Source organism: Podarcis liolepis (assembly GCF_965112155.1).
Source record: "Podarcis liolepis genome assembly, chromosome: 2".
Taxonomy (NCBI): domain Eukaryota; kingdom Metazoa; phylum Chordata; class Lepidosauria; order Squamata; family Lacertidae; genus Podarcis; species Podarcis liolepis.
In genome coordinates, this window is record NC_139555.1 from 77,843,800 (window position 1) to 77,871,095 (window position 27,296).

Consider the following 27,296-nt stretch of genomic DNA (forward strand, 5'->3'; position numbering starts at 1 on the left):
ACAGCTGCCACGTTTCATGGTTGACATCTGCACCTTGCAATATATGCTACACGCAAGCACTGCAGGATGTTTCGTTCACTCAGAATGACGCAGACCAATATCTATCAAAATCTGTCACTCAGACAAGAAACAGCCATCAGCAATCAACATGGCAGGCAAACACGACTGCCTACATGGGAACATCTCTATGTAACTATGAGAATAAGGGGAGGACAACCACAGGTTATTTGCAATGAGCACTGCCCATGCTTCCTTTGAAAACTCTGAGCTCAGAACTTGACCACCTCACTCATTTTAGATTTGCATGCCCCAGAGGGCCACAACACTTAATATGCTTCACCATCAAGGAGATACACAATATGCTTCGAGGTTTTTCACCAGAAGCAGAAAGGGAGGAAGTCAACTCTGAATTTCTTAATTTTAGGACAACATTGTGTTCCTGAGAATTCATGAGCAATTTTTCATTAATAAGGATGGATCAAGACAGGCAGCTGAATCTGTCTCCAGCTAAGCTACACAATTTTTACAATATGTTTTAAGAACCTTAAGACCAAATTGTCATGAATTTTCCTTCTACCTAGTCAATAGTATTTTCTGATTGCACCTTTGAAAAAGGGTATAATGAAAAGGGGTAGGAAGTAGTATTCCTCTTGTTGTATAACCCAACAGTCATTAGAGTTCACATTAACAGATAATGAGTAGTATCTAATGGGCGTCACGCCACCAATTGGAGGGATCCAGCAGCAGAATGGGGAGACAGACCATTTTTGTCTACCCCTCCTACTCGCACCTGCTCCCATGTGCTCTGGAGAAGCAAAGGGACACCTATTGGTTAACACCCAATATAACAAGCTTTGTAGAATAAATATTTGGCTATATTGTTAGTAACAATACTGCACTGTTGTTCTGCTGTAATTGAAGAGATGGTGCTGCTGGAGTCCATGCTTAAATCCTACTGTTTTAGTAGCAAATTCATTCTCTGTAGATCTTTACAGAGACGAGATGCTAACACCCACAAATAATAAGCAAGCTTAGGAGAACCAGAATGTTTGCAAAAGTACCAAAAATATTTAAGGCACAAAACCTCAGAGGAACCCCAAAACTACCCAATGAGGACTTGGGCATACTGAGTGGGCATGGGAGACTGATAGACAGAAAAGGAGGGGGAAGTGAAGGCACATCCTAGAAAAGGATATGTGGCACTTAAGCCAGATGGTAGTCTTAGACTCAGTGGTGAAGCAAGCCGATTGGGCGCCTGTGGCGGCACCCAGGGGCAGGGCCAGCCAGGGCAGGATGCTCCGCAGGGCCTCCGGAGTCTGCCTGCCTCCTCCCACGCAGCTGCCCTACAGCTGGGGGGGGGGGAGACAGTGGGCGGACCGCTTGGGCAGCGTGGAGCCTGTGTGCGCCAAAGCCACCGCGTCTCTCCCAGGAGAGATGCATGGGCATGCTGCAGGCCCCGCGGTGAGTGCCACCCGCCATTTTGACACCCCCTTGGTGGTGACACCCTGGGTGGCCAGGGTGCGGTGGAGGCGGGCTACCCCAAGCTACTGGGATTTTCTGGTCTTTAACTATCAGTCTAAATGGGGAGGGCTAATATCAGTGTTTTTCCTATGCAGCAGTCTGAACATAGCCTAGCATTGTTCAAAGCTTCAAAATCTGAATACTCAGGAATACCTAGAAGAGATATCAGTTGGAATTAAATAGCAATGCATGCCTTGGCAGAAAGCTAAGCATCGCTAGATCATTACTGCAAATATAACAAAACATGGCTTTATTTTACACAAGGTTGCCAAATGCAATAACTGTGTAACACACACACACACTCCTTAGAAGCAACTAAATATAAAACATTTCCAAAGCTTCTAAAAGTTCTAAAAGATCATAAGGCCAAGAGGAAAACTAAATCAATGGATGGTGCCACTTCTAATAGAAACCAGACCAGAAGTCTTGCCACAGATTTTAGAAAAAACACAGGCCCCTTTTCTTGAAAAGATAAATAGGGCATCTGACAGTAAACAAAAATATAGGGCTCAAACTAGTTTAAAACCACGCTGGCAGAAAAAGATGAAGGGAAACATTACCAGTTGTTTTAAAAGTCCTTGTTGTGCTCCCTGCCAAATAATGTTTGCAAGCAGAGCACGGCAGCTACATAATGAGTGCCATCGAGGATCCAACTGCCTACCATATGGCCTGTAGATATTTCAGGGCTTAACAAGGGCTATGTTACCTGTGTTTCAGCATGTGGTAAACGGTTTATAAAAATGCAGGCATCATATTGAAACAAGTAACCGTTGAGATTGCTGAATGTGAGTTGAGCAACAGCAAATGTTGACAACATAGAGCAAGTCCTTCCTAGATAACAACCATATAACTGCCAGGGAAGCAGAGAGAAGGAAAAGGGGGACATAAAAGGAAAATGCAAGTTGCTAATGCAACAACGTCTGGCTTTTGAATTCTGCCTCAAGCCTGCCATTAAAATTTGAATAAAGTCTGTGTGGGAAAGAGGAAAAAGGGCGTAGGAGATGGGTGGATAATACACCAATGATAAATAATACTCATACAAGTCTGTGCTAGTTCAAAGATTCATTAGGAGAATTACAGTTGTAACAGGAGAAGGATGGTTAAGTGGTTAAACCGGTATCTTTGTATACTGCTGAATATATGAAAAACACCCACACACAGCAACCCAACTTAATTGTGCTTATGTTCTTAAGACATCTGCTGCACTGCGATCAACCATGCTTTTCTGTGGGGAAGCCACAAACTTATCTATTAGTAAATTAGTGTGTGTTAAGAGCTGAAAGTCAAGGCGCCCAGGAATTCCCACCAATTAAACAGTTCTAAAACAGATGGTTAATGTGCCAGGATGCAGGTGTTAGCAACTGGCCTCTAGTGGCAAACATCTCATGCATTTATGAACCCTCAACTGTGCTGGTGTGAGGCCATCGCAGAGTACACTTTTAACTCTTCAGAAGCCTGAAACAAAAGTTTCATGATCTGCAGATTATGCAAAGGAGAAGAGAAGGAAGCTCAGTAGCTCCTTTGTTGCTTCACAGCTAAGTCAACAGGAGTAACAAAGTTAACTTCCCCGGGTGAGCTTCCTACACAATTCATGAACAGCACTAGAATGTGGGATAATTGGATGGGGTGTGGGTGGGCAGGCAAATAAAAACCCAGAACTGAACATACTGCAAGCCCATGACAAGGTCTCACTGCAGGTATAATGTGTAATTTGGCCTTGAGATTTCTTTTCTTTTTGCAATATCTCAAATGACAGATAGGGTAGAATTTATTTATTTTATTAATATACCACTCTTCATCAAAAGATCTCAGGGTGCTTCACAAGTTAAAGATTGTAGCATGCATGTGAAAAGAATTTAGTATCAACTGGGTGGTTTGAATCATTAAGAAGTGCCCTGTAAGTGTGAACTGACTAAAGAGAGTTTGTGGTTAGGTGGCTGCAGCAGACTGAGCACTTGTGATTGTAGGCAGAATCTGCATAGGGGCAGTCAGGGGGCCTGCGGTGGGGGCGGGGCCGCCCCAGGTGTCACCACTGAGGGGGGTGACAAAATGCCGGGCGGCACTCACCACGGGGCCTGCAGCACACCCGAGCCACGCATCTCTCCTGGGAGTGACGCAGCGGCTTGGGCGCCCACAGGCTCTGCGCTGCCCCAATGGTCCACCCGCCGCCTTCCCCTCAACTGTAGGGCGGCTGAGTGGGAGGAGGCAGGCAGACTCCTTGGAGGCCCCATGGAGTGTCCTGCCCTGGCTCACCCCAGGTGCCCGATTGGCTTGCTCCACCGCCGGGGGCAGTAAATATTGATGGAGCCACAGCAGGACAGCCTATCCTAGGGACTATGGGGAGGGGCAGGGATGGACAGAAAGGGAGGATCAAATATAATATACAACAATATATATATAAACTCTGATGGATTTTCTAGTTGAGGAAGTGATCCTGTTGGGGTTCGCTTCTCTATAGAACAGCGAGATGCATACAGCCATCGACAGAATCACTTTAAAGGGTCTTGTGCAATATTTGGGAGGTTGCACTGCTTCCTGCAGTGGTGCGGGTGGCGCTGTGGGTTAAACCACAGAGCCTAGGACTTGCCGATCAGGAGGTCGGTGGTTCGAATCCCCGCGACGGGGTGAGCTCCCTTTGCTTGGTCCCTGCTCCTGCCAACCTAGCAGTTTGAAAGCACGTCAAAGTGCAAGTAGATAAATAGGTACCGCTCTGGCGGGAAGGTAAACGGTGTTTCTGTGCGCTGCTCTGGTTTGCCAGAAGCGGCTTAGTCCTGCTGGCCACATGACCCGGAAGCTGTACGCCGGCTCCCTCGGCCAATAAAGCAAGATGAGCGCTGCAACCCCAGAGTCGGTCACAACTGGACCTAATGGTCAGGGGTCCCTTTACCTTTACTACTGCTTCCTGCTATTCTTTATTATTACTCTATATTATTATTATAGTTATGACTGATGTGGCGGACTGGACAAAATCTGGAGTGTAAGTCTTCTTCTTTGGTGATCACTTGTAGCTGAGTAAGATGGTTATGTATCAAAAATCAGGTCCGTGAATTTTAAAATTGTCATAATACTGTCAGCTCATTTAGATAGTTTGCTTTAACTATGCAATGCCCAGTTTAGTGAGCCAGTAACTCAGACAGCCTACATTTCAACAAGTAACTGCAGAAATATTTCTCAGAAGCCCAAGAGTACAGCACAGATCTGTTAGCAGAGACAGCAATATGATGCTCACCAAAGTGATTAGAATGGCTGCTCTCAATGGCAGACAAGAACTTCCCATGCGGAGTGTTCTGCACACAGCAGATGCTGAGCATCTCCTGAACTCAACTGGAGTGCTGGTTCTTAAGGTACTTGAACCAGCAGGCTCTCTCACTTCCAACCCTTAGATATGCAAGATCCTTTTTATTAATTTCTGGAATAGAATTAGCCTTGCATGTGTATCTTCCTCAAGGATATGGTCCATCAGGAAAACCCAGCACCACATGCTCTTACCAGCTGTTAGGGTGGTTTTAGCACTCTGAATTAGGCTGGACGATCTCACAATTCCTGAAATGCCTGGAGAGAGAGGGAGGGAAAGAAAGAAAGAGGATAAACAAAAACAGATGTTATCCATGATACTCCTCTTTTTTTTAAGGTGGTGGTGGGGTTACAAGTCAAATATTTTTCCAGTAACACAGTAAACCCAGCATGACAGTATTACTTGCCAATTACCCCAACGAAAGCTGTTTATTTTGCTTTTATCAAGTAGATTCAAAAGCTCATTAAAATTATTTCATAACACATACATTTACATAAAAAAAAACTTTTGAAGGCCATTTCACTACACAGAGAAAAACTTGGATTTTGCAATCAAATATATACCCAATAAGAAGTCGCGGCTAATCACAGTTCTTTGATTATTCTCATGCAGCTACTGAGTAATTGTCATCAGTGAGTATTGCTGGTATGAGGCACATCTTCACAAATGCACATTTGTTGGATTGACCATAAAGTATGAAGAGGCCTCAAGTGCTGTTCATTAGCATTAAAATATTTTCCAGAAAACTGGATGCCACACCTTTGGGAATGAGCTACTTTCTACAAGTAGAGAACAATATAGTGCCCAAGACATGCATGGAAGTACTTTTGCAAGCAGCAACACATACTTTCCCCCCACTGTGAATATTTATGCATGCTACTGAGACCTGTGGGTATAGGGCGGTATAGAAATTCAATAAATAATAATAATTAATAACAACAACAACAATATAATACTTTGCCATATTTCAAGAATGGACCTCTTTAAAAGATCCAAGACACAAAGGACAGTAGGTGTACTCCAGCCAAAGTTTAAGCCCTTTTACCTTAGTTTCATTGCCTCCAAACTGGGGGTTCATATGCTTGAATTTTAATTGGATTGTGCCCATTATTTTAAGTAACTGCACCTTATACAACACTGTTATGAAGCACTTTTTTTAACCTTATGCATATACTCTCAATAACTATCAAGGTAGTGACTTTTTGGGGGCATTTTACAGATGAGGAAAACTGGGATTTTTTTACTCTGTCAACCTCAAAGTCATTTAGGATGTCTCTGATTCAGAAGGTACTCAAGGACAGATCCTGGGATAAAAGTACAACCCATCGTCTATTGGGCATAACTAATTCTTTGGCTCAGCTCTCAGGAACTGCAGTTTGCTCAGAAGGGCACCAATTATTGGCTAAGACTCGAGGAACTGGGAAACTTAACACTGCACCCCCAAAGAAGTTTGGGGCTGGTTTTTCCTGAGTAGTATCACATGACAAGCTGTTTTTAAAACCAAGCAATGTGATTTTAAGCAGAATGGGGAGGGAGGGAAAAATCTCACCAGGAATGCCCAAACATTAGATCTCAAGCAGTAATTAGAATTTGTTCTACCTCCCTACCTAAAAGAGTGATTGTTATAAAAGCTACTACTATTATTCATCAGTAAGCTTACCCTGGTGTACCACTAATCCACAGTCAGGGTCATGGGCAACTTGCAATAAAATTTCTTCCACATCTCTGTTCTTTCCCGGAGGATCCATGAGAAAAGTTATTTGCTGCTGTAGGGTCCTTGGCAGAGCCATTAGCTGCGCAAATTGACCTTCTGGACTCTTATCTATCTAAAGAGAGAGAGAAATGAACGGACATGGGTTGTTGTTTTGGGCAACGCTGCAAAAGATTTTAATACCATGCTCTGTAGGCACATCCATAAATTGCAACACATATTGCCGTTATAAGAGTGCAACCCTCCACACAGTATGAACAAGATGAACCCTGCTAGATCACCCCTGTACTCACAGGAGCCAACCAGATGTCTGTGGGAAACCCACAAGCAAAGTTAAAGGACAAGAGCAGGTTTCCAGCAACTAGTGTTCAAAAACATACAGCCTCGCAAACGTGGAGGCAGAGCATAGCCATCACGGTGAGTAGCCATTTTGTGTTTGGTTTTTGGTTGCAAAATTAGGGTTGTAAAATGGTAGCTTTCTGCATTCAAGGCTCTCCTGCATAAGAGGGTGAAAAGTTCAAAGGAAGGTTAGAAGTTTAAGGGGATGTTTTGTTAAGGAAGGTCTGCACAGGAGGGTCAAAGGATCAGCATACAAACCTGACAATTAAGGGGAAATAGAAGGTTACTCTTCTGATTGGCTGCGAGGAGAATATGTCAAGCTAGAAAGTTAGGTAAGGCAGTTTATTGTGGAGTCAGAAACTTGGAGAGAAGAGCTGAAGAGAAAAATGGGCTGAAACACTTGAAGAGAGCTGGAAGGCTGGAAAGTTGGATACTGCAGGAGTAAGGAACCAGGAAAAGACCATGAAGGGACTTTATAAGCTGAAGAGAGAGGTGCAATTCTCTAAGTATTTACCCCACCATCTGGCTGGGTTTCCCCAGCCACTCTGGGCGGCTTACAGTACATATACAAAACACAGTAAAAAGTCGAACATTGAAAACTTCCTGATACAGGGCTGCCTTGTGTTGTTCTTTATTTCCTTGACATCTGATGAGAGGGTGTCCCACAGGGAGGGCGCCACTGCCAAGAAGGCCCTCTGCCTGGTTCCCTGCAACTTCACTTCTTGCAGTGAGGGTTTATTTAATCTGCTCTTATGGGCTTCTTCTTAAATTTATTTTCAAAGAAGTTGACTACTCTTGAACAAGAGCTACAATCACTTTTGCAACTATGCAGAATTTTGAAAGCAGAATGAGACCTGGTGGGTGAAAAGCATAAAGCAATGAACTTCCATAATAAGGGTTATTTGGGAAACATAAGAACAGAAATTATTTAATCTTTAGCTATCTGTTTAAAGACTGAAAAGACCTATAGCTTGAATTTCTATTAGGAACATAGGATTTGTGCTTATACTGAAACAGACTACTCGGCCATCTAACTTAGTACTGTCTAAAGTTCCAGGGGTGTCCATCCAGTAGATCATGATCTACCAGTAGATCCCTGGCTGATCCTGGTAGATCATGGGATCCTTATTAGCAAAAAACACCCTCTGTGCAATCCTCCCCCCAAAAAGCTCAGCAACTCTGGCAATCCAGTGTGGTGAGCCAGTGTGGTGTAGTGGTTAAGAGCGGTAGTCACATAATCTGGGAAACTGGGTTCGTGTCTCCGCTCCTCCACATGCAGCTGCTGGGTGACCTTGGGCCAGTCACACTTCTGTGAAGTCTCTCAGCCCCACTCACCTCACAGAGTGTTTGTTGTGGGGGAGGAAGGGAAAGGAGAATGTTGGCCGCTTTGAGACTCCTGAAGGGGAGTGAAAGGCGGGATATCAAATCCAAACTCTTCTTCTTCTTCTTCTTCCACCCACCCCACGCACACTCCTCCTCCCTCCAATGACAATGGGTAGATCACTGCCATTTTTTTTATACTGGGAGTAGATCACAGTCTCTTGGGAGTTGGATATGCCTGGAACATCCTGGCAGTAGCTCACCAGAGTTTCAGGCAGGGTTATTTTCCAACCCTTCCCAGAGACGTCAGAGGTTAAACTAGGACTATCTACATGCAATAATGAGCTCGGCCCCTGATCCACAGCCCCTCCATCTATTTCACCTTTTGAGTACAATGCTACCACCTGGCTCTCAAGGCATCAAGTTCCGAATTGTCCTGTTTCTAGTACCTTCTGAGAGATAACAGCCTCCCGGCAGCCCTCTGCTAATCTGCAGTGCAGACACCCAACCCCACCTTCACTTTAGCTACAGTTGAACAATCACAGTGCAATGCAGTTTATTGGAGGAGTATTCCTGGCAAAACAGGCCACAAACCTTTCACCTTAACCAAGTTCTTCAAGCATAAATGAAAAGCATATACGACAATGAGCAACACAGCAACCAGATGAATAGCAGAAACACATTTTTATCACTTCAGGTCCATGGCGTACAGAAATTACATGACGGACCCCTGAAGGGCTGTTAATAATGGTATGCTTGCACAAAAGAATCCAGAACCTATTGAATATGCAATTCTCAGAATCTAGAAAAGTTGCGTGAAGCTGCTGTTGTCTGTTTCACTGCTATTTATCACATTAAAAAAATGGGAATCGAACTGGTGTGGGATATTCCTTTGGCACATTTGCTACTTATGCTGAACATGAGCTCATTCATGCAGTCCAACCAGGGAAAGGGAGAGGGAAGGACACATAGACACGCCATTATTAGCTGTTTTTGTTTAAAAAGTTTTTCATCATTAATGGCTTACCTCTAGCTTCCCCTGCTGGTGCTTGTACACCACTTGTGGGCAATCCTCTAATATGTTACTGTAGAGCTTCTGAAAATGCAACATATTTGGCTTCACTATGTTCATAACCTTTGACTTATCTTCTCCAATTATCATTCTGAAGTCACCTAAACCAAACCAAGATGGTCAGCATACATACTATCAATGAAAATGCACACAATCTGAGGAAGGGATGGTGTGACTTCTAACCATGTCTGCAAAATATGGGGTAGATAATTATTATTAGGGAAACCACTCCTACAGATGTAATGCTAACCAAGTTTTTATCCAGAAGAGAAAAGTGTGGGGGGAGAAGGGCATGAGACCTCAGGCAGCTGTCAATTGCCTAACCACAGGGAGGAAACCTGACAATATTAAGAGGCTGATTTCTACATTATTTGTTCCCCACGAGTATGTGTAGCCTGGAAGAAAAATAGATTATGTTTGATGAACGGGAGTCAGTTACAAGACAACAGATATGTAAAGACACTAAGCATAAAGGGTACAAAGGATTATCATAGTCTGACAATAAAAGATAGCCCATTTTTTCTTTGTAGGATAAAGCACTGTTACCTATATAGCAAGTACAATCAAAATATCCAAATGTACAGAGCTAGTGTAAAGAGGCATGTTGGCACCCCATTAAAGAAAGAAAGAATGTTTTGGTAACTGTCAGGGAACTGCCATCGGAGCATCAGGTGGTGGAGGGACTCAGGGAGGAAGAAAGAGACTCAACAGCTGAAGCAGGGACCAGCAGGGGGAGGAGTGGGTCTCTGAGGGAATGCGAGCAGGAGGGAGGGCTCAGGGAAGCTTCCAGCGAGAACAGTGGGGAGGTATCTGAGTCTCCCATAGGGAGACCCACACCTCGCCGGAAACTGTCACGCCGTGAGTCCAGGAGACGCGTTTCCGTTAAGGAGCTCCTTTGCTGGAAACGCTTCCGCAGACAGCCACTGTCGGACTCTACTAGTGACTAGAGCAGACATGTCTGAGGAGCTCCGTCACACACGGAGGTTTGTGGGGTCGCACAAACTCTGAGGGAGCACGTTTTTTACGCACAAGCAGCTAATCAATCCCTAACAGCAGTCCGACAGTCTCTGTACGCTGCCTGTGCAAGAGAAAGCATCATGAGCGAACCAACCGGAACCGGAGGAGCGGGGGCTGGAGCTGGTCCAAGCTTGGAAGATAGATACCGAGCGTTGGAGGTCCAACTGGCGCTGCAGACGGCGAGGCTGGAGGAGAGAAGGGCTCAGGATGCTGACAAGAAGGGGAGAGCCACTCAATTCCCCAGAAAGGTACCAGGATTGGTGCAAAAATTTGGGGGGGACCCCAAGGATTACCATGCCTTTAGGACAGAGATGCAATATGCCATTAATGTGCAGTTCGATGAGTTCCCTGATGAGGAATCGCGAGTTGCTTTCGTAATTGGGCATCTTGAGAAAGGGGCGAGAGACTGGGTTCGACCCCTAATGGCAACGCACAATGACATACTAAAGGACACGAGGAAGTTCTTTCGTGCAATGGATATCATGTTTTCCAGCGATATTGAGGAAGGGGCGGTGCGTAGACAGCTAATGGCTTGTAAGCAGGGAAGTCGATCTGTCCGTGAGTACTGGACTGAGTTTACCATGCTGATTCACAGACTGAGTTGGGATTTATCAGCGGCACCCATTCAAATGCTATTTGAAGAAGGTCTTTCTTCGGCGGTGAAAGACGAGCTGTCACGGAGCCCCAGGGCGGAGTCTATGGATCAGCTGACCAAATCTGCGCTGACCATAGGAGCGCGGCAGGAGGCAAGAGCCTTGGAGAGGCGGGAAGGGAGAGGGGAACGTTGGAAGGAGTTCCGCATTCCAGACATTCCTGAGCCAGCTTTCCCGCCGGCAGAGCCGATGGAAATCGGAACAGCGCGCGCGCGCGCATTTTCAAAAACCAGCGAGGGGGCTAAGAAGGAGGGAAAGGGCCCCCGGAAATGCTATCTCTGCCAACAGCCAGGCCACTTTGCCAGAGTCTGCCCCCAGAGGAAGGAATGGCAAGGGATGGTGGGAGCTGTTGAGGGGGGAGAACAGGGGGGAACGGAGCAGGTAAAAGCCAACGCCTGGTTGCCACAATCGGGGCACTGCAGCCAGGCCAAAGAGCAGTGAAAGTGCCCGTGCCAGAAGCTCCTCGACCTGCTCTAGTGATTGAAGTGTCGCTAGAGCTGCAAAATGGGCACCCCCTAAAAATAAAGGCGCTATTGGACTCAGGCAGCTCCTGCAATTTTATGAGCAAGGAGTTTGCTGCTGAACACCAGATACAGACTATCCCTTTAAGCAACCCCCTGCAGGTGACCACGATTGATGGCAGGGAGTTGTTGGGAGGAGGAGTCAGCTTGCAGACTGTCCCAATGATAATGAGGGTGGCAAGGCACACAGAACTGATAGCGTTTAATGTGGCCACCCTGGGAGGCGCTCCCATTATTTTGGGAATGAGCTGGCTAGCTCTACATGATCCGCTGGTTGGCTGGCATCAAAGAGTGGTGTCCTTTGGTTCAGCACATTGCTTAGAACACTGCAAAGGGGAGAAGGGTTCAGCAGGGGCCCAAGCCACCCTAGCAGGGACTGAAGTAATGGAGAAGGTGAAGGTACCACCACAGTATGCAGATCTCAGCGACGTGTTCAGCGAGAAGGAAGCTGACCAACTACCACCTCATAGACCCTTTGATTGCCAGATCAATTTACTCCCTGGAGCACAGCTTCCCGTGGGCAAGTTGTATGCCATGTCAGACAGAGAAATGCAGGAGTTGCGAGGGTTTATTGACAAGAACCTGAAGAGAGGCTTCATCAGAGAGTCCAAAGCAGCAGGGGGTAGCCCAGTGTTCTTTGTGGACAAAAAAAACGCGGACAAGCCGAGACTTGTATGCGATTTTAGGAGGTTAAATGCAGTGACTGAACCGGTGGCTTTCCCTATGCCCAGAATTGATGATATTTTGACCAGGGTGAGGAAGGGAAAGATTTTTACAAAGCTGGATCTAAGGGGGGCGTACAACCTGATACGCATAAGGAAAGGGGATGAATGGAAAACCACCATGTTTACCCCTTTGGGGGCATTTGAATACCTCGTTATGCCATTTGGATTACAAGCAGGCTCAGCGTGTTTTCAATCTTTTATGAACCACGTACTGGGCCCTTTGCTCTACAAGAATTGCGTTGCTTTCCTAGATGATGTGTTGGTGTATTCGGAGAATGAGGAGCAACATGTGAGAGACGTCAGAGAAGTGTTGAGCAGACTGCAAGCCAACAGGCTGTGGGTCAAACTGGAGAAGTGTCGGTTCCATACCAAGGAGGTGGAATTCCTGGGGTACCGCCTGTCAGACAAGGGATTGGCCATGGATCCCGGCAAGGTACAGGCAGTGCTGGAATGGAAAACACCCAAAACCAAGAAGGATGTGCAGAGGTTCCTAGGGTTTGGAAACTTTTATCGTAAGTTCATCCGCAACTTCGCCCATCTGACGGCGCCCATCACTGACTGTCTCAGCAGTAAAAAGAAGTTTGTATGGACGGCGGAGGCGGAGCGAGCGTTTGAGGAGCTGAAAAGGGCCTTCGCCTCTGAAGAACAACTTCTGCATGTGGATTTACGAAAGAAGCTAAGGGTTGAAACAGACGCATCTGACAGAGCCATAGGGGCGGTGCTTCTTCTGCAGCCGGGGAAGGAGGAGTCAGAGTGGCGACCGTGTGCCTTCTTTTCGCGAAAGCTGAACAAATCCGAGAGGAACTACACGGTGTACGACCGAGAACTTCTTGCTATTCATGAGGCGTTCCGGAGATGGAGGCATCTGCTAGTTGGTGCACAACATAAGGTGCAAGTGTGCACGGACCATAAAAATCTAGAGTATTGGAGAACTGCGCGAGTGCTCAACCAAAGGCAGTTGAGATGGGCCCAGGAGTTCTCCAAATTTAACTTTGAGATTTGTTACGTGCCAGGCCCAGAGAATGTTAGGGCGGACGCTCTCTCACGCAAACCTGAATATTTGGAGGGGGAGGGAGCACCCGAAGAAACCCATATCATTCCAGAGGACCGCTGGGTGTGTGGGGCGACTTTGGTGGGGCAAAGGGAATTGGTAGAGGGTACGGTGCAGGATGCATACGCCCAGGACAAACTCAGGGATCTCAGGAGGGAGGAAGACAAATCCGGTGGTTTTGAGGAGAGAAACGGGGCATTATATTATAAGGGAGCGTTATATATACCTGAAGGGGAATTGAGGGAGAAGGTACTCAAGCAGCTGCACGATAGCCCCACAGCAGGGCATTTTGGGCAACACAAGACCATGTGGCTGGTTACCAGGGAATTTTGGTGGCCCAAGGTCAGGGAAGATGTGCGGGAGTATGTGAGAGGGTGTGAACAATGCCAAAGAGCCAAGGGGGAGAGGCGGGCGCCGGCTGGTTTATTAGAACCACTGCCCACACCTGAAAGACCGTGGGAAGCAGTGGCAATAGATTTCATGACTGATCTGCCAAGGTCTAGAGGGAAAACAGCCATCATGGTTGTAGTAGACCTGTTAACTAAAATGGCCCACTTTATAGCCTGCTCACATGCGGTCACAGCAGAAGAAACAGCCAAATTGTTTGTAGAGAATGTGTTTCGGTTGCATGGCGCCCCCTTGAGGGTGGTTTCAGACCGAGGGAAACAATTTACTTCCAGGTTCTGGAGGAAGCTCATGAGCTTACTGCATGTAGAGGTTAATTTTTCAACGGCCCGTCATCCAGAAACCAACGGGCAGGCGGAAAGAGCAAATGGGGTTCTCCAACAATATTTGAGGTGTTATGTTAATGACAGAGAGAATGATTGGGTGGAGAAGCTGGCGTTGGCAGAATTTGCCTACAACAATGCAGAGAACGTGTCCACGGGGATGAGCCCCTTTTTGGCTAATCACGGGTGCCATCCCAGAGCCTTCCCAGGGGGGGAGGGGGAGAACTGGAGCGTTCCAGCTGCAGAACAGTTCGTTGAAGAAATGGAAGCGATCCATCGCCAGCTCCAACTCAACTTAAACAGGGCTAAGGAGGAATATAAGAGGCAGGCAGACAAAAACCGAAGGGAAGGTGAAAGCATCAGGGTGGGGGACCAGGTGTGGCTGTCAACCCAAGGGTTGCCGTTCAAAGGAGGTTGTAAGAAATTAAGACCCAAAAGGCTGGGTCCGTTTGAAGTCATGCAGCAGGTCAATCCAGTGGCTTTCAGGCTCCGGTTACCGAACCACATGAAGCTGCACCCAGTTTTTCACAGGTCGTTGCTGTCACCGTATAGAGGAGACAGTGAAGGGAGGGTCACTAGGGGACCAGCAATGGAGGAGAAGGAACACAGCTACCATGTAGCGGAGATCCTCGTTTCCAGGTGGAAGGGAGATCAAGTAGAGTATTTGGTAATGTGGGAAGGGGAACCGGAGTCGGAAAACACCTGGGTTAGGGCAGAGGATGTCAATGACGAAGTTTTAATAGAGACTTTTCATCAGAGGTTCCCACGTAATCCTCAGCCTGTAGCGAGGTTCCGAAGGGAATACTTTGCCACCACCGACGAGGAAGAGGAGTTGGAGGGGTTCCCAGATTCTGAAGAGGAAGAGGATTCAGCGAGCCAGGACGACGATCAATGGAGGGAATTGTTCGAGACGTCGGAAGATGAGGAAGATTCGTTTCGGGGTTTTAGCCCTTCACCTCCCAGGGGAGAGGAAATGGGAGGGGGTGAGGGGGGCCCTGGAGGGGAGGTGGATGTCAGGGAACTGCCATCGGAGCATCAGGTGGTGGAGGGACTCAGGGAGGAAGAAAGAGACTCAACAGCTGAAGCAGGGACCAGCAGGGGGAGGAGTGGGTCTCTGAGGGAATGCGAGCAGGAGGGAGGGCTCAGGGAAGCTTCCAGCGAGAACAGTGGGGAGGTATCTGAGTCTCCCATAGGGAGACCCACACCTCGCCGGAAACTGTCACGCCGTGAGTCCAGGAGACGCGTTTCCGTTAAGGAGCTCCTTTGCTGGAAACGCTTCCGCAGACAGCCACTGTCGGACTCTACTAGTGACTAGAGCAGACATGTCTGAGGAGCTCCGTCACACACGGAGGTTTGTGGGGTCGCACAAACTCTGAGGGAGCACGTTTTTTACGCACAAGCAGCTAATCAATCCCTAACAGTAACCAAAAAAGAAAAAAATGGAGTGCAAGATGGTTATCGTTTAGTTAGCAATTTGTGGCCCATAGTGAGGGATGCACTTGACTGGTGTGATACAGGACAGAATGTCAGATTTGGATTAGGGAGAGTCCAACTTCACAGGGCAGACTTGGGACACTTGTTAGCAATGTTATCACAGGATTGTTGTAGGGAGAAAATGGGGTCACTCCTTGGAGGAACAACGTGATAAATATGAGATAATCTTAAGTGAAGAAAGTAATATGAAGCACCTGCTAGGCAACACACTTGTTCGTGTCTGTCCACATTCAGGGGACCACCCCCATTTGTAGTTTTTGTAGCTCGTCACACAAGGGACTCCCACTTAGGTGTTACTAAGCAAAGGATCATACAGATTCACTTTGACCAGTTCCTATTTCTCTTGAAATAGAGAAGCTGACAGACACAACTATTTCCACTACACTTCAAAACTGGGCCTCCATTTGACTTCTGAGCATACCGCCCTTCCAGTTGCTGCAATGCCCCTACCCAGTTCTCTCAAAAAAGGGACTGTGCAACTGCCTCTGCATGGAGCACTCATGTAGTGCATTATGTGCCCAATGGAGGCCAGAGGATCATGCACTCACTCCTCTGCTTCAGGAGGATAATTGCCCAGCTAAATTTTTGCTTTTCTTTCCCATGGTAAGAACTGCTCTTCTCTCTCCATTATGCAATCTGTAGAGGTGGAAATGTCAGAAATGGTACCTGCCAACAGGCACAGCAAGGGAAGTACAGCCTCAAACACATTCTTGTTGCACACTAGTTTAGTGTCCCACTAAAAATTTTAAGTAAGGTCCAAATCTTAACCAATGTCTGTTTTTTTGGAAATAATTATGCAGTGGCGGTCCTTTATAATTATTTTATAATTAATTTATAATTCACTTTTGACACCAAGCAATTGTTCTTCATTTGAGACCAAGCAATTATCCATCACTCATTCCTTACATGGGCAAAACGTGGGAGACAAGGAAGGCTTTATCCATCCCAAAACAGTTTGACATTACATGCCAGGATCGCTTTTTTAGAAGGCTGCTCTATGCTCAGAGAAACAGGAAAGGTGGCAACTCACACATGTGTGTAAAGGGGAAAGTGGAACTGAGTGCTTTAAACACAGGAGGAACTAATGTCAGGGAAGAACACAGTTTTTAAAACACTAGTCAGAATATTGACCGCATTAAGCTTTCCACAGTAGGGAAGCCTTCTCTAACACGAAAACAAAAGGGCTGAGGCAGCCTATAACAACAAAGAGAGGAGGCTTTTTCTCATGATCTAGGGATTATAACTAGGGATATAATCAAAATTTCCAATGTCTAGTTTCTAAGTGAGGGACACCAACACAAAGGCATAACAGTTACATGTTATAACATTTGTGCTACTCTGCAGAATGTGCCTTAAGCTTTTCTAAAACAAAGCACCTGGGCCATTATTCAGCCTCGTCTGACAGAAGGCTACCCCAGGGAAGGTCAGAGGTAGTTTGTCAAAGGATTTCCCTTACCACATAAAAGCATAATATACTCACTCAGCTTCGAACCATGCTGTGCCAACAAGGTTTCTCTGCAATTCCAAGACCACTTAGTCAAGCCTTTGCCATAATGCACTATGTAAGCCTGGGCTTTCCCCTCCAAGATTAAAAGGTTATACATCAAGCCAAAGCCTGTCAGTTCAACTATATTGTGTTGAAACACAGAAAAGCCCGAGAAATAAAGTAAAAATTGCAATATACAGTGTATGTAGCTGCTCTTCCTTGCTGAGATTTGGTTTCATTGAAACCAAGGAGTAGCCAGATGTTGAACCTCAACTCCCATCAGCCCTCCCTCAGCTAGCATGACTAATGGTCAGAGATGATGGAAACTATAGTCCAGCAACATCTGGATGGCAACACACTGGCTACCCACAATTTAATAGTTGACCTGTACATATTTCATTTCAAGCTTCAAGTTTTATTGAGATGTTGCTGAAGGGTACTGGTGTCTGGGTTTTGTCCAGAAGGGGTTTTTTTTTTCATATGGCAAGGATGGGCTCTCTGTATTTTATTTGTGAAAACATTTTTACCCTGCCATTTGGATCTTACAATATAATTTTAAAGTTAAAGAATACAGAGCAATATAGGACATTATGAGAGTCATTAAACCGCACTGACTGAGAGACTGTGATGGGCCCCAGGTCACCCAGTGAGTTTAATGGCTAAGCAGGGATTTGAACTCTTGTCTCCTAGGTCCTAGTCCAACACTCGGAACCACACTGGCTTTAAATAGAGGTAGTTTCACAAGGAAGAAAGCAATATATGAGGCAATGGCAAGCTTCGTGTAGGACCAAATTAAACACTCTTTTTTTCTTTTCTGGACAGTGAATCAGTATATGCTCAACCAATGCTTTTATGGGAAACCTTGGCAAGTAAGACAGGAAGCACAGAGCAGGATGTAGCGACACATACTTCATCCAGGTTTAGGGTCCTTTTCGAACCCTGGCAGCAACAGCAACAAAAATACACTGAAAGTCATATTAACCACAATATGAAAGTCTTACTAACCGCAATAAGAGAGCCCAGCAATCTGCATATAAAGATCCTCTTCAGAGAAACTTTCAGGTAACATAAGAAAGGCTGCTGTGACTGCGCTCTTCAAGTTACTAGTAAGGGCAGCTTGCAGCTTAATGTTCTCATTCTGAGTAAGGATTTTCACCTGAAAAGTAGTCAAGAGAATGGGTAGGGCATCAGAAATTACAAGCATTAAACATACAAACACCAAAGCATTTCTATTTATTTTACCGATTTACAAACTGTTTCACAGCCATAGCTAAAGTATTATATGATAAGATAAAATCTGATAAAATACAGATTCTAAAAACAATAAAACCATCATTACAACTGCACAATTAATATTCCATAAAATGACTGGGAGAGCTTTCTTAAACAAAAATGTCTAAGGCAGGCACCTAAACATCAAAGCACTAAATGCCGGTCTAACTCCAGCTCATTCCAGAGGGCAGAAGCTGCAATGCCAAAAGCCTGGTTTCTGGTACAAAATCTTGAACTGCACCTGATAGCACAGTGGCAGCCAGTGCACTGCAGCTCCCTCAGCAGAGGTATTGCAATCTATGATGGGATTTATGTGCTTCATAACTGACTGCAAATCCCAGAACTATGTCACAATATATTAATGAAGGCACAATGATTTAGAGATTGTCCAATTTTGTCGAGCTCCACTTTCAACAAAGCAGATCTTCAACATTATAAATAAAACATTTACAGAAAAACAGGCGGCAATAAACACCTATAATCAATGGAATACATCAATGCAAAGCCTGTGCATCTCTGTAACATATTGTTCTTGGAGGTAGAAACAATAGCAGACAGTGGTGCTCACCTGACCTCCTGGTGCCTGCATCACTGAATACAAAGAGATTGTCAAGGTTAGTATGGAGCAAATGCTAGGGTTGCCATATTTCAAACAGTGAAAACCCGGACTTCTTTTGGCAGGATCACATCAAAAATTGCTGTTTTTGAGCCATTTTAAGGGAAAAGCAGAAAAATCAGCACTGTCGACATGGGCTGCCATACATCCGGATTTTCGGCCAATTTCTGCCCAGACGCTGCTGATAAATGTGGTATTCTGGATAAGTCCAGGAAATTCCAGGCGCATGGCAACCCTAGTGAACACACAAGTGGGAGATGGACCTATGCGTTTGCACCACGCTGACCTTCCTCCATCCCAGTTTTCAGGAGCAATGCTGACAACTGGAGTCAGGTGAGTGCCAGTGGCCCATGCCAACACCCACTATTGGGTATAAATATTTTGATTTAAATAACTTATTTCTAGGCCACTTAGTCCTAGTTTCATGATTCCCCAGCTTCTACAAGACTGAGTATCAGAAATGACACGGAGGATAAAATTAAACTTAATAATAATAATAATTTATTATTTATACCCTGCCCATCTGGCTGAGTTTCCCCAACCACTCTGGGTAGCTCCCAATCGAGAGTTAAAAACAATACAGCATTAAATATTAAAAACTTCCCTAAACAAGGCTGCCTTCAGATGTCCCAGTGGCTACTCCCAGTCACCAGTCTAGCTGCCGCATTCTGGATTAATTGCAGAACTTAGCTCTAAAGAGGTTGTTCTGTTGGCACAAGCATTTCTGCTTATCCAGTGGAACAAATCTTCCTTCCCCTTCCCTCATGCACTGTTCTGAGGATGCTCCCAACCCTCCAGAGCAGATCTGGAGAAGATACAGGGGTGAGGGAGAAAGCCTCATTGCACAAAGTCCTTCTTCCACAAGCAGAAGGGGTTAGTTGAATCCAGCCCTATTTCAATACCCATACACTTCTGCATCAATTTCTATTCCATTTTAGAAAATGCCCAAATATTTGAGTTTGATGAAGTTAAAAAAACAAATACTCCATAGATGCCATGTACACATGGCTTTTGCTTTGCTTTATCATATAAGAATTTTGTTGACGATTCAGTAAAAAAAAAAAAAAAAAAAGGATACTGCCTTATAATAGGTCAGATCATTTGGCCATATAGCTAACTCTGACTGGCAGCCACTCTCCAGAGTCTCTGACAGGAGCCTTTCCCACCACTTTCTACCTGATCTTTCCAAATGGAGGTGAAAGGGAATGTATTGGCACATGTGGCATTTCCACCTACATAGACATGAATAGGAAGGCATGCCATGGTTGAAAGGTTATCACTCATGGCGCTAACACACTATTAGTCTGGCCTGAACGTTTGTACTGCAATGTTTGGCTGCAATACTGATGAAATGTCATCATTTGTAACCAGTTCTGACATATGCTGGAAAAGCTCCAATTGAAGCACATTCTTCTACCGCTTGAGTCATCAACAAACAAGGCGACAAACTTACTTCTGTTGTCTGTGATCGAGATCCAAAGAACTGTGAAACTAGAACAAGGGAGCCCACGGGAGGAGAGCTGGACCTGTTCTTGAACATTAACAGCCCACACCCACCATGGAAATGGCTTTTGAAAGCAAGGAGAATTTCTGAAGTTTGATATGGGGTAGTGGTCAGCAGTTCACAGTCAGAAATTCCACTGAAGTAGCACAAGTTGCCTTCCTAAGCAGCTCTTTGGATCCCAGCATATATTTCTTCTGCTGTAGCAACAAGAGACACTCTCAGAGGCCTTTGCAATTTACTTGGATAAAATGAACACATGAACCCTCGCACATTTGTAGGTGGCTTTGATTTGAAAAGACAAAAAAGGAAAACCAGTCTCAAAGATGCTGAAGAGTAATACATTGATGCCTACCTCATTTTGCTACAGAGAGGTCTTTCTCAGTAGCTTTTATCTTCCTTCGCAATTTCAGCAATTTCAAAAATGATGTTTTTGTAAATGGAAACATGGAAACCCCTGAGGGAGGTCTGTTTAGGTGGAAAAAGTGATGGTCATTTGAACATTATTCTTGGGCACCTTTGAGATTCTTTCTCCTGTTTTGTCTTTTTCCTTGGATGCTTCCTGTTTCTCATTTGCGTGTGTGATTTAATTTGAGGCAATCTGCGCACCACTGTGTTGCATTTGTCCATAGAATAATCAATGTTGTAAACATATTTACACAGTTATGCAATTTCCCTCCAGATTTTGCCCTGCACGATGCAGGAATAAGTATTGCCTCTAACCAAATTACCCTTTTCTTCTATTTTTTTTTTTAAGTTTCCACAAGATGATTTTAGAGTGAAGGAGACAGCTGGAGCTAGACTGCAATGAAACAAATAGACTGATATTATTACAGTGTGCAGTTTTTGCAAACATTTAGAAGGTATATGGGTAAAAGCAAGTCCATGACAAAGAGATGATTGTATCCAGAACCTCACAAGCTTAAACCAGAGCCGATGATATATATTTCTGAACACAACCCTCGAGACCCAAAACGAATCTGTGGGGCATACAATATCATTATTCTTCCATTATCTCCCCCCTGCATTTGAAGTGTGGTTTTTGTTAGCGACACAAAATCTGAACCATCTGAATAGTTAAAGGTAAACTGGTCCTGGGAGAGGCTATTTGAACACATGCTTTCAATTTGCTTTCCTACATGTTTTTAAAAGCCTAATTTTACAAACAAGCATTTTTCCTCCTCCTTGAGGGGGGAAAAAGTCAATACAATCTTCTAGAGCTGAAAATGGCAGCTGAGAAGACAATAGGGGAATACAGTGAAAGACCAGCTGCTTTTGCTGTCTGTCTAACGGCCAAATTACACAGCCAGTTGAATAGTCAAGTGACCAAACAGCCAGTTCACCTCTATTGAGAACAACTGTGTTTATATGCTAGGAAAAAGCCCGATATATAATAGCTTATCTGCTTGACTGGGGGGGGGGGGAATGAATAAATGTGGTCTTCTGACTCAGTTCTTTTACTTGATTTACACTACCTGCCATCTCATATTGAAGAGTCAAAACTAACAGAGTTTGCTGGGGTTTTTTAATATGTTCATTTTAACGTCTGATTCAGCAAGACTCATTGTAACCATGTCCTGTGGATGTAAGTTAGAGAGAGAATCCAATATAAATGTATTATAAGAGGTCTTCGCCATAACCCACTCCTAAACATTTTACTCCATTGAACACAGTGGGCCTTAGTCTAAATTAAGCATGTAGAGGTTTCATCTGTTTGATGGTTCCTTATGTAACATTTTCTTATAAAGACCCTATTTATTCTTAAATTGCATGCACCCCCCCAGGGGCTTTGGGATGTTCATTCTCCTCAAAAGTCCAGTCACAAGGTGTGACATGTTATATCATACTGCATTTCTGCTGGGAAGGGGGGGGTCTATTAAAAATACTGTATTTTCAGGGCCTATTATCCTTTCATCACAAATGATTTGGCTTGCCAAAATTTATGAAGAGATGTTGCAAACAAGGATCCAGTTAAAGGAGGGAAGAACACACTTTGCACACAGTGTTAATCTGTGGCATAATCAGTTAAGTAAGTATCTGAGACTGCCCCATAGTGGAGGGGGAAACACAGAGAAGCACAGGTCTGGGACTTCTTCTTTTTTTCAGAGCAGGAGCAATGACGTCATCAGCCAAAGTGACAGGATAACTGATGGATTGCCCTTGCTCTGGCAAGTGAATTAATATGGTAATCAGAAGTGTGAGTTTGTTTATGACAAATCTGCAGAGGTAATCAGAGACCAGATGCTTTCTCAGGCTAGCAATTTAAAGGGCAACAATTCTTTGCAAGAAGCAAGCAGTTAAATTTCAGCTGCCAAATGCGCTCTACGAGATGAACCTACACAGGAAGCAAGCATCACTGAGTTTGATAGAGCTGACTCTCAAGTATTTACTCGAGTATAATGTGTCATCAAATCTAATGCGCACCTTAATTTTCGCAATGCAATTTGGCCCAAAAAGTGCGCATTAGTTTGGGGTAAATAAGGTATACATAAAATTGCAGTCATACAGATGCTAATATATGGTGGTGGTGGTGGTGGGGTTGCAGTCAAGATAAGTACTACATACTTAGAATAGATCTGTGGAAATTAATAGACATAGCTTTCTTAGGGCCCTTCATTTCAATGAACCCACTGTGAGTAGAACTTAATGGAATAGAACCCTGGGTATTGTGCTATGTATTGCACGCTCTCTCTGTGTTGAAATATATAAAAAAATAAAAATATTGTCCAGTAGCACCTTAGAGACCAACTAAGTTTGTTCTTGGTATAAGCTTTCCTGTGCACGCACACTTCTTCAGATACACTGAAACAGAAGTCACCAGACCCGTATACAGTGTTACCTCGGGTTGAAGTAGCTTCGGGTTGAGCATTTTCGGGTTGCATACCACGGCAACCCGGAAGTAACGGAACGCTTTACTGTCAGGTTTCGCCGCTCGCGGATGCAGTTCCCTTGCTGCGAGAAGCCAAGTTACAGGGAACCAGGCAGAGGGCCTTCTTGGTAGTGGCACCCACCCTGTGGAACGCCCTCCCACCAGATGTCAAAGAGAAAAACAACTTTTAGATGACATCTGAAGGCAGCCCCATTTAGGGAAGCTTTTAATGTTTAACAGACTATTGTATTTTAATATTTTGTTGGAAGTCTCCCAAAGTGGCTGGGGAAACCCAGCCAGATGGGTGGGGTATAAGTAATAAATTATTATTATTATTATTATTTGTCTTGTGATTCCTGATGTCAAATTTATGTCCATTTATCCTTTGGCGTAGGGTTTGGCCTGTTTGTCCAATATAGAGAGCTGAAGGGCACTGCTGGCATTTGATGGCATATACAATGTTAGAAGATGAGCAAATAAATAGGCTTGAGATGGTATGTTTGATGTTGTTGGGTCAGTGATGGTGTTGTCTGGGTGTATGTGGCAGCAAAGTTGGCATCTGGGATTATTGCAGGCTCTGGTACCAGTGTCCATGTTAAGTCTGCTTGCTGTATTATTGTGGGTGAGGGGTGTGTGTGTAATAATGGATGAACACCAGCTGCCTGAATTTTTGTATTCTCTTTGGGGGGATGGGGTTGTCATGGACTCCTGCACTTTGAAGTTTGTCACCGCACAACTAGATAGCATAGTTTAAGAAGACCTCCTACTGTGATCCTTGAGAGCTCTGCCAGGCAATGCAGACCAATGATCTTATTCTGAATAATGATCTTATTCTGCATAAGACAGCTTCATCCATAGTGGTATAGTGCCTCTGAAGCTATCATGGACATGTAAGTGGACTTTCATAAGTGTAGCTGAGGTGGAACAGGTAGGAGGAGCTATAAGTAGAAGGAGCTTGGGACTATGTGACAGGAGTGGCTTGGCTGGCTGGATAGTGCCTCCCACTTTCAGGAAACACCAGAAGTATCTGCCATTCCTCAGCAGCCAGGAAACTTTACATAGCCTGAAGATGGGACAGCAGATCATAAAGTTTTAACAGGATGGATGTTTTCTACAAGCCTCAATTGGGCTGCAGAAAAGCCCTGTGTTTACCCAGTTCTTCAACATGAGGTTAGATGAGAACTTGGCTAATCAATCTTATGTGGTGTCCAAAGCAAAAAGCCAGCAAACTCTTGAGACACAGCCAGAGAGGCCTGGGAAGAAGAAAAGAGCTCACAATTCTCAATAGCCATTTGTGTCCTACTAGAGATGTCCTCATCTGAACTATGTGGCTCATATTAGCACTGCTGCAAGAGTATACCAAACTAAGGGAAATTAACACATCGGAGAGCGGGACTTGGCTTATATTGCCCACTCCATAGAGACAGAAAAACACAGAAACATTAACTAGCTGGGACACAACCTTGTAGCGGAACACTAGGAATTATTCTGCTTGAATCCCTGCTAAAACAGGGGGAAACCCATATGAGCTGTTCAGTCATGTTTAATATATCACTGTCAGATTTGCGCAAAGGGTTTGTTTTTCAACATTCAGGTTTGTATTGACTATAAATCACACAGTGGAAACAGTCGATAAAAAGGTATTGCATCACAAACCTGAAACATCAGATGGGAATGCTTTCATGTTCAGATGGGTGGTATATTTCAAAGGCTTCAAAGATCAGCCCTAAAGCTGTTGTCACCAAGGTTTGAAAAACCAACATCCAACTAAAATAACAATATCTACAGGTGACATTAGTTAAAATTTCCAGCAGCAACTACAAATTACTGGTTAATTTTGCAAGTTTAGATCTGGATGCAAATTCCAAGAAGAAAAAGAAGATTATGTTGACCCAAAAAGGAACAACTGAAAGAAAACTTAGAACCAGAGAAGGCATTTATATTTATTGGATTTGCAGTCTGTTTTTATTTATACTTCTAGGGCAAGATTGAATGTAGCATGAGTAGGCATCTGCTCACTTCTCCTTCCTGTCCTCCACCCTGCAGTTTCCACCAGCAAAATCTGCTCTGAACTTTAGAGACACTGAGGACTGGAGGGGGAGGTTGAGAAAGCCAATGTTCTGTTCCACAAGCAGGCTAACATCACCGAACACTGCCTTTCGTTTTACTGATTCCCAGAAGTTCAAAGCAGGCTTAAGATAGGTAAAGTGTGAAAAATGCTATCTACCTTCCTACACACTTAAGCCAAGTCACAAAATGCCTCTTCAGACAGAATGATCTTACAAAAGTTTCAAAAAGACACTGGGTACAAATTTAGACATGCTATGTCCTATGCGGTACAGTCCTCCCAGAGATCATTCCACTGGAAAATATTCACTAGGTTAGACTGAATGGAAGCACTACTCATCAAGATCTCCCTGCATGTGGAAAGTTGATATATTTTTTATAAGGGTGATTCCCAAGTGATTCCCATGCACATTCCAAAATGGTGGAATCCTGGGAGAAGTGAATTGGAGAAATAGAACAAACACCCAAATATGTAACTATGTTTTTACTAAAAATTGTACACTGCTTGAGGAACTTCAGTTGAAGTTAAAAAACTAAATATTTGATGAAATCGCAAGCTTAAGTTTTACTTAGTTCCCAGAAGAATAGCAACATGAATGCTCATTTGTTTTCTGATCTTGTAACACAGACAAACTAAGAAGAGTGGGCTTGTTTTGTTCTCAAAATCAAAGGCAAGAAAAAGTATCTTCCATGAATTTTACTGGAAAGGACCAATGAATAATTTGCACCAACTCCCACTAATGATTTCGTATGTTGTAGCAGAAGAATATTAAATATATATTAAAAACATTAAAATACAAAAAGAAGTCAGCTGGGAATTCGTAGGCAACTAAAAACTTAAGACTATACCCAAAGCAGATTCACTACCCCATCCGCCCACCCCTTTCTCTCATCAGAATTCCAAGTTGAATTTAGAGTCTCTCTCTCTCCTTTTGACTTAACTCTGCTTCCATCTAGTGGTCAATTGGAACACTTGATATGAACTTTGTGTAGTTGTCACTGACATTTCACCAGCCACTTTTAAAGCTCAGTACTCTTTATCCTATGGGACGTGGGTGGTGCTGTGGCCTAAACCACAGAGCCTAGGACTTGCCGATCGGAAGGTTGGTGGTTCAAATCTAGCAGTTCGAAAGCACGTCAAAGTGCAAGTAGATAAATAGGTAGAGCTCCAGCAGGAAGGTAAACAACGTTTCCGTGTGCTGCTCTGGTTCGCCAGAAGTGGCTTAGTCATGCTGGCCACATGACCTGGAAGCTGTCTGCGGACAAACACCAGCTCCCTCGGCCCATAGAGCGAGATGAGCACGCAACCCTAGAGTCGTCTGCAACTGGAATTAATGGTCAGGGGTCCCTTTACCTTTACTCTTTATCCTTAAAGCACCAGATTCGGAGTATGGGAGTGTGGTACTGTATATATTGTTGCAGTTGAGCTCTAATCAGCCCCAGCCAGCATGGTCAGAGGTAGGATTGGAGTCCAACAACATCTAGAGAGCCACAAGTACCCACCTGTGACTTAAAGACACCGATAAACTGGTGTGGCCAACTGTTAAGGAGAAATGGGTTAAGATCTTCCATCAGGTATGAAATTCACACAATACTTTTGGGAAATTATTATCTTTCAGCTTAACTCTGTATCCACTACCCTGAACTCCTGGCAGCATACAAACATGATCAAGAATATGTTTAAATATAGACCGGGCATTTCCAAATTCTTTCCCAAGAGTGCAAAAAGGTCACAGGAAGAGATGTGGGAATGGAGGAACTGAGAGCCAAGTGATAGCGGCACTCCTGTTGGATACCAATGTACGTGTTGCAGGGTAACTCGCATGTGCTTCCAATGGCTTGGCAAAGGACAGTACAATCTGGTTCCAAAACTCTGAAGTTACTTGTCAAACATACATTAGTTCCACACACACATATTAAACCATAATTCAAATCAACCTATGGTTTGATGCAAATAAGCAGTGTGGTGGCGCATGCGGCTCAAGTGTTCCCAAGGCACTTCTCTTCCACTGCTACTACACCACAGATGCGACAAGCC

General features: G+C 44.5%; 1 protein-coding gene across 3 annotated transcripts in view; it reads right to left on the bottom strand.

Annotated features, from left to right (window-relative positions):
- TAMM41 (TAM41 mitochondrial translocator assembly and maintenance homolog) overlaps positions 1–27,296 on the bottom strand; it is a 111,304-nt gene that overhangs the window by 5,498 nt on the left and 78,510 nt on the right. For all 3 annotated transcript variants that reach the window (XR_014522420.1, XM_083489038.1, XM_083489037.1), the window contains 4 exons: positions 17,939–18,089; positions 9,214–9,359; positions 6,477–6,642; positions 5,011–5,073 (listed from right to left, as the gene is read on the bottom strand). Coding sequence is in view for 2 of the 3 variants with exons in the window: in XM_083489038.1 (XP_083345164.1) it covers positions 5,011–5,073; positions 6,477–6,642; positions 9,214–9,359; positions 17,939–18,089 (526 nt within the window). In the remaining variant the exon portion in view is untranslated. The remainder of the gene's footprint in view (positions 1–5,010; positions 5,074–6,476; positions 6,643–9,213; positions 9,360–17,938; positions 18,090–27,296) is intronic.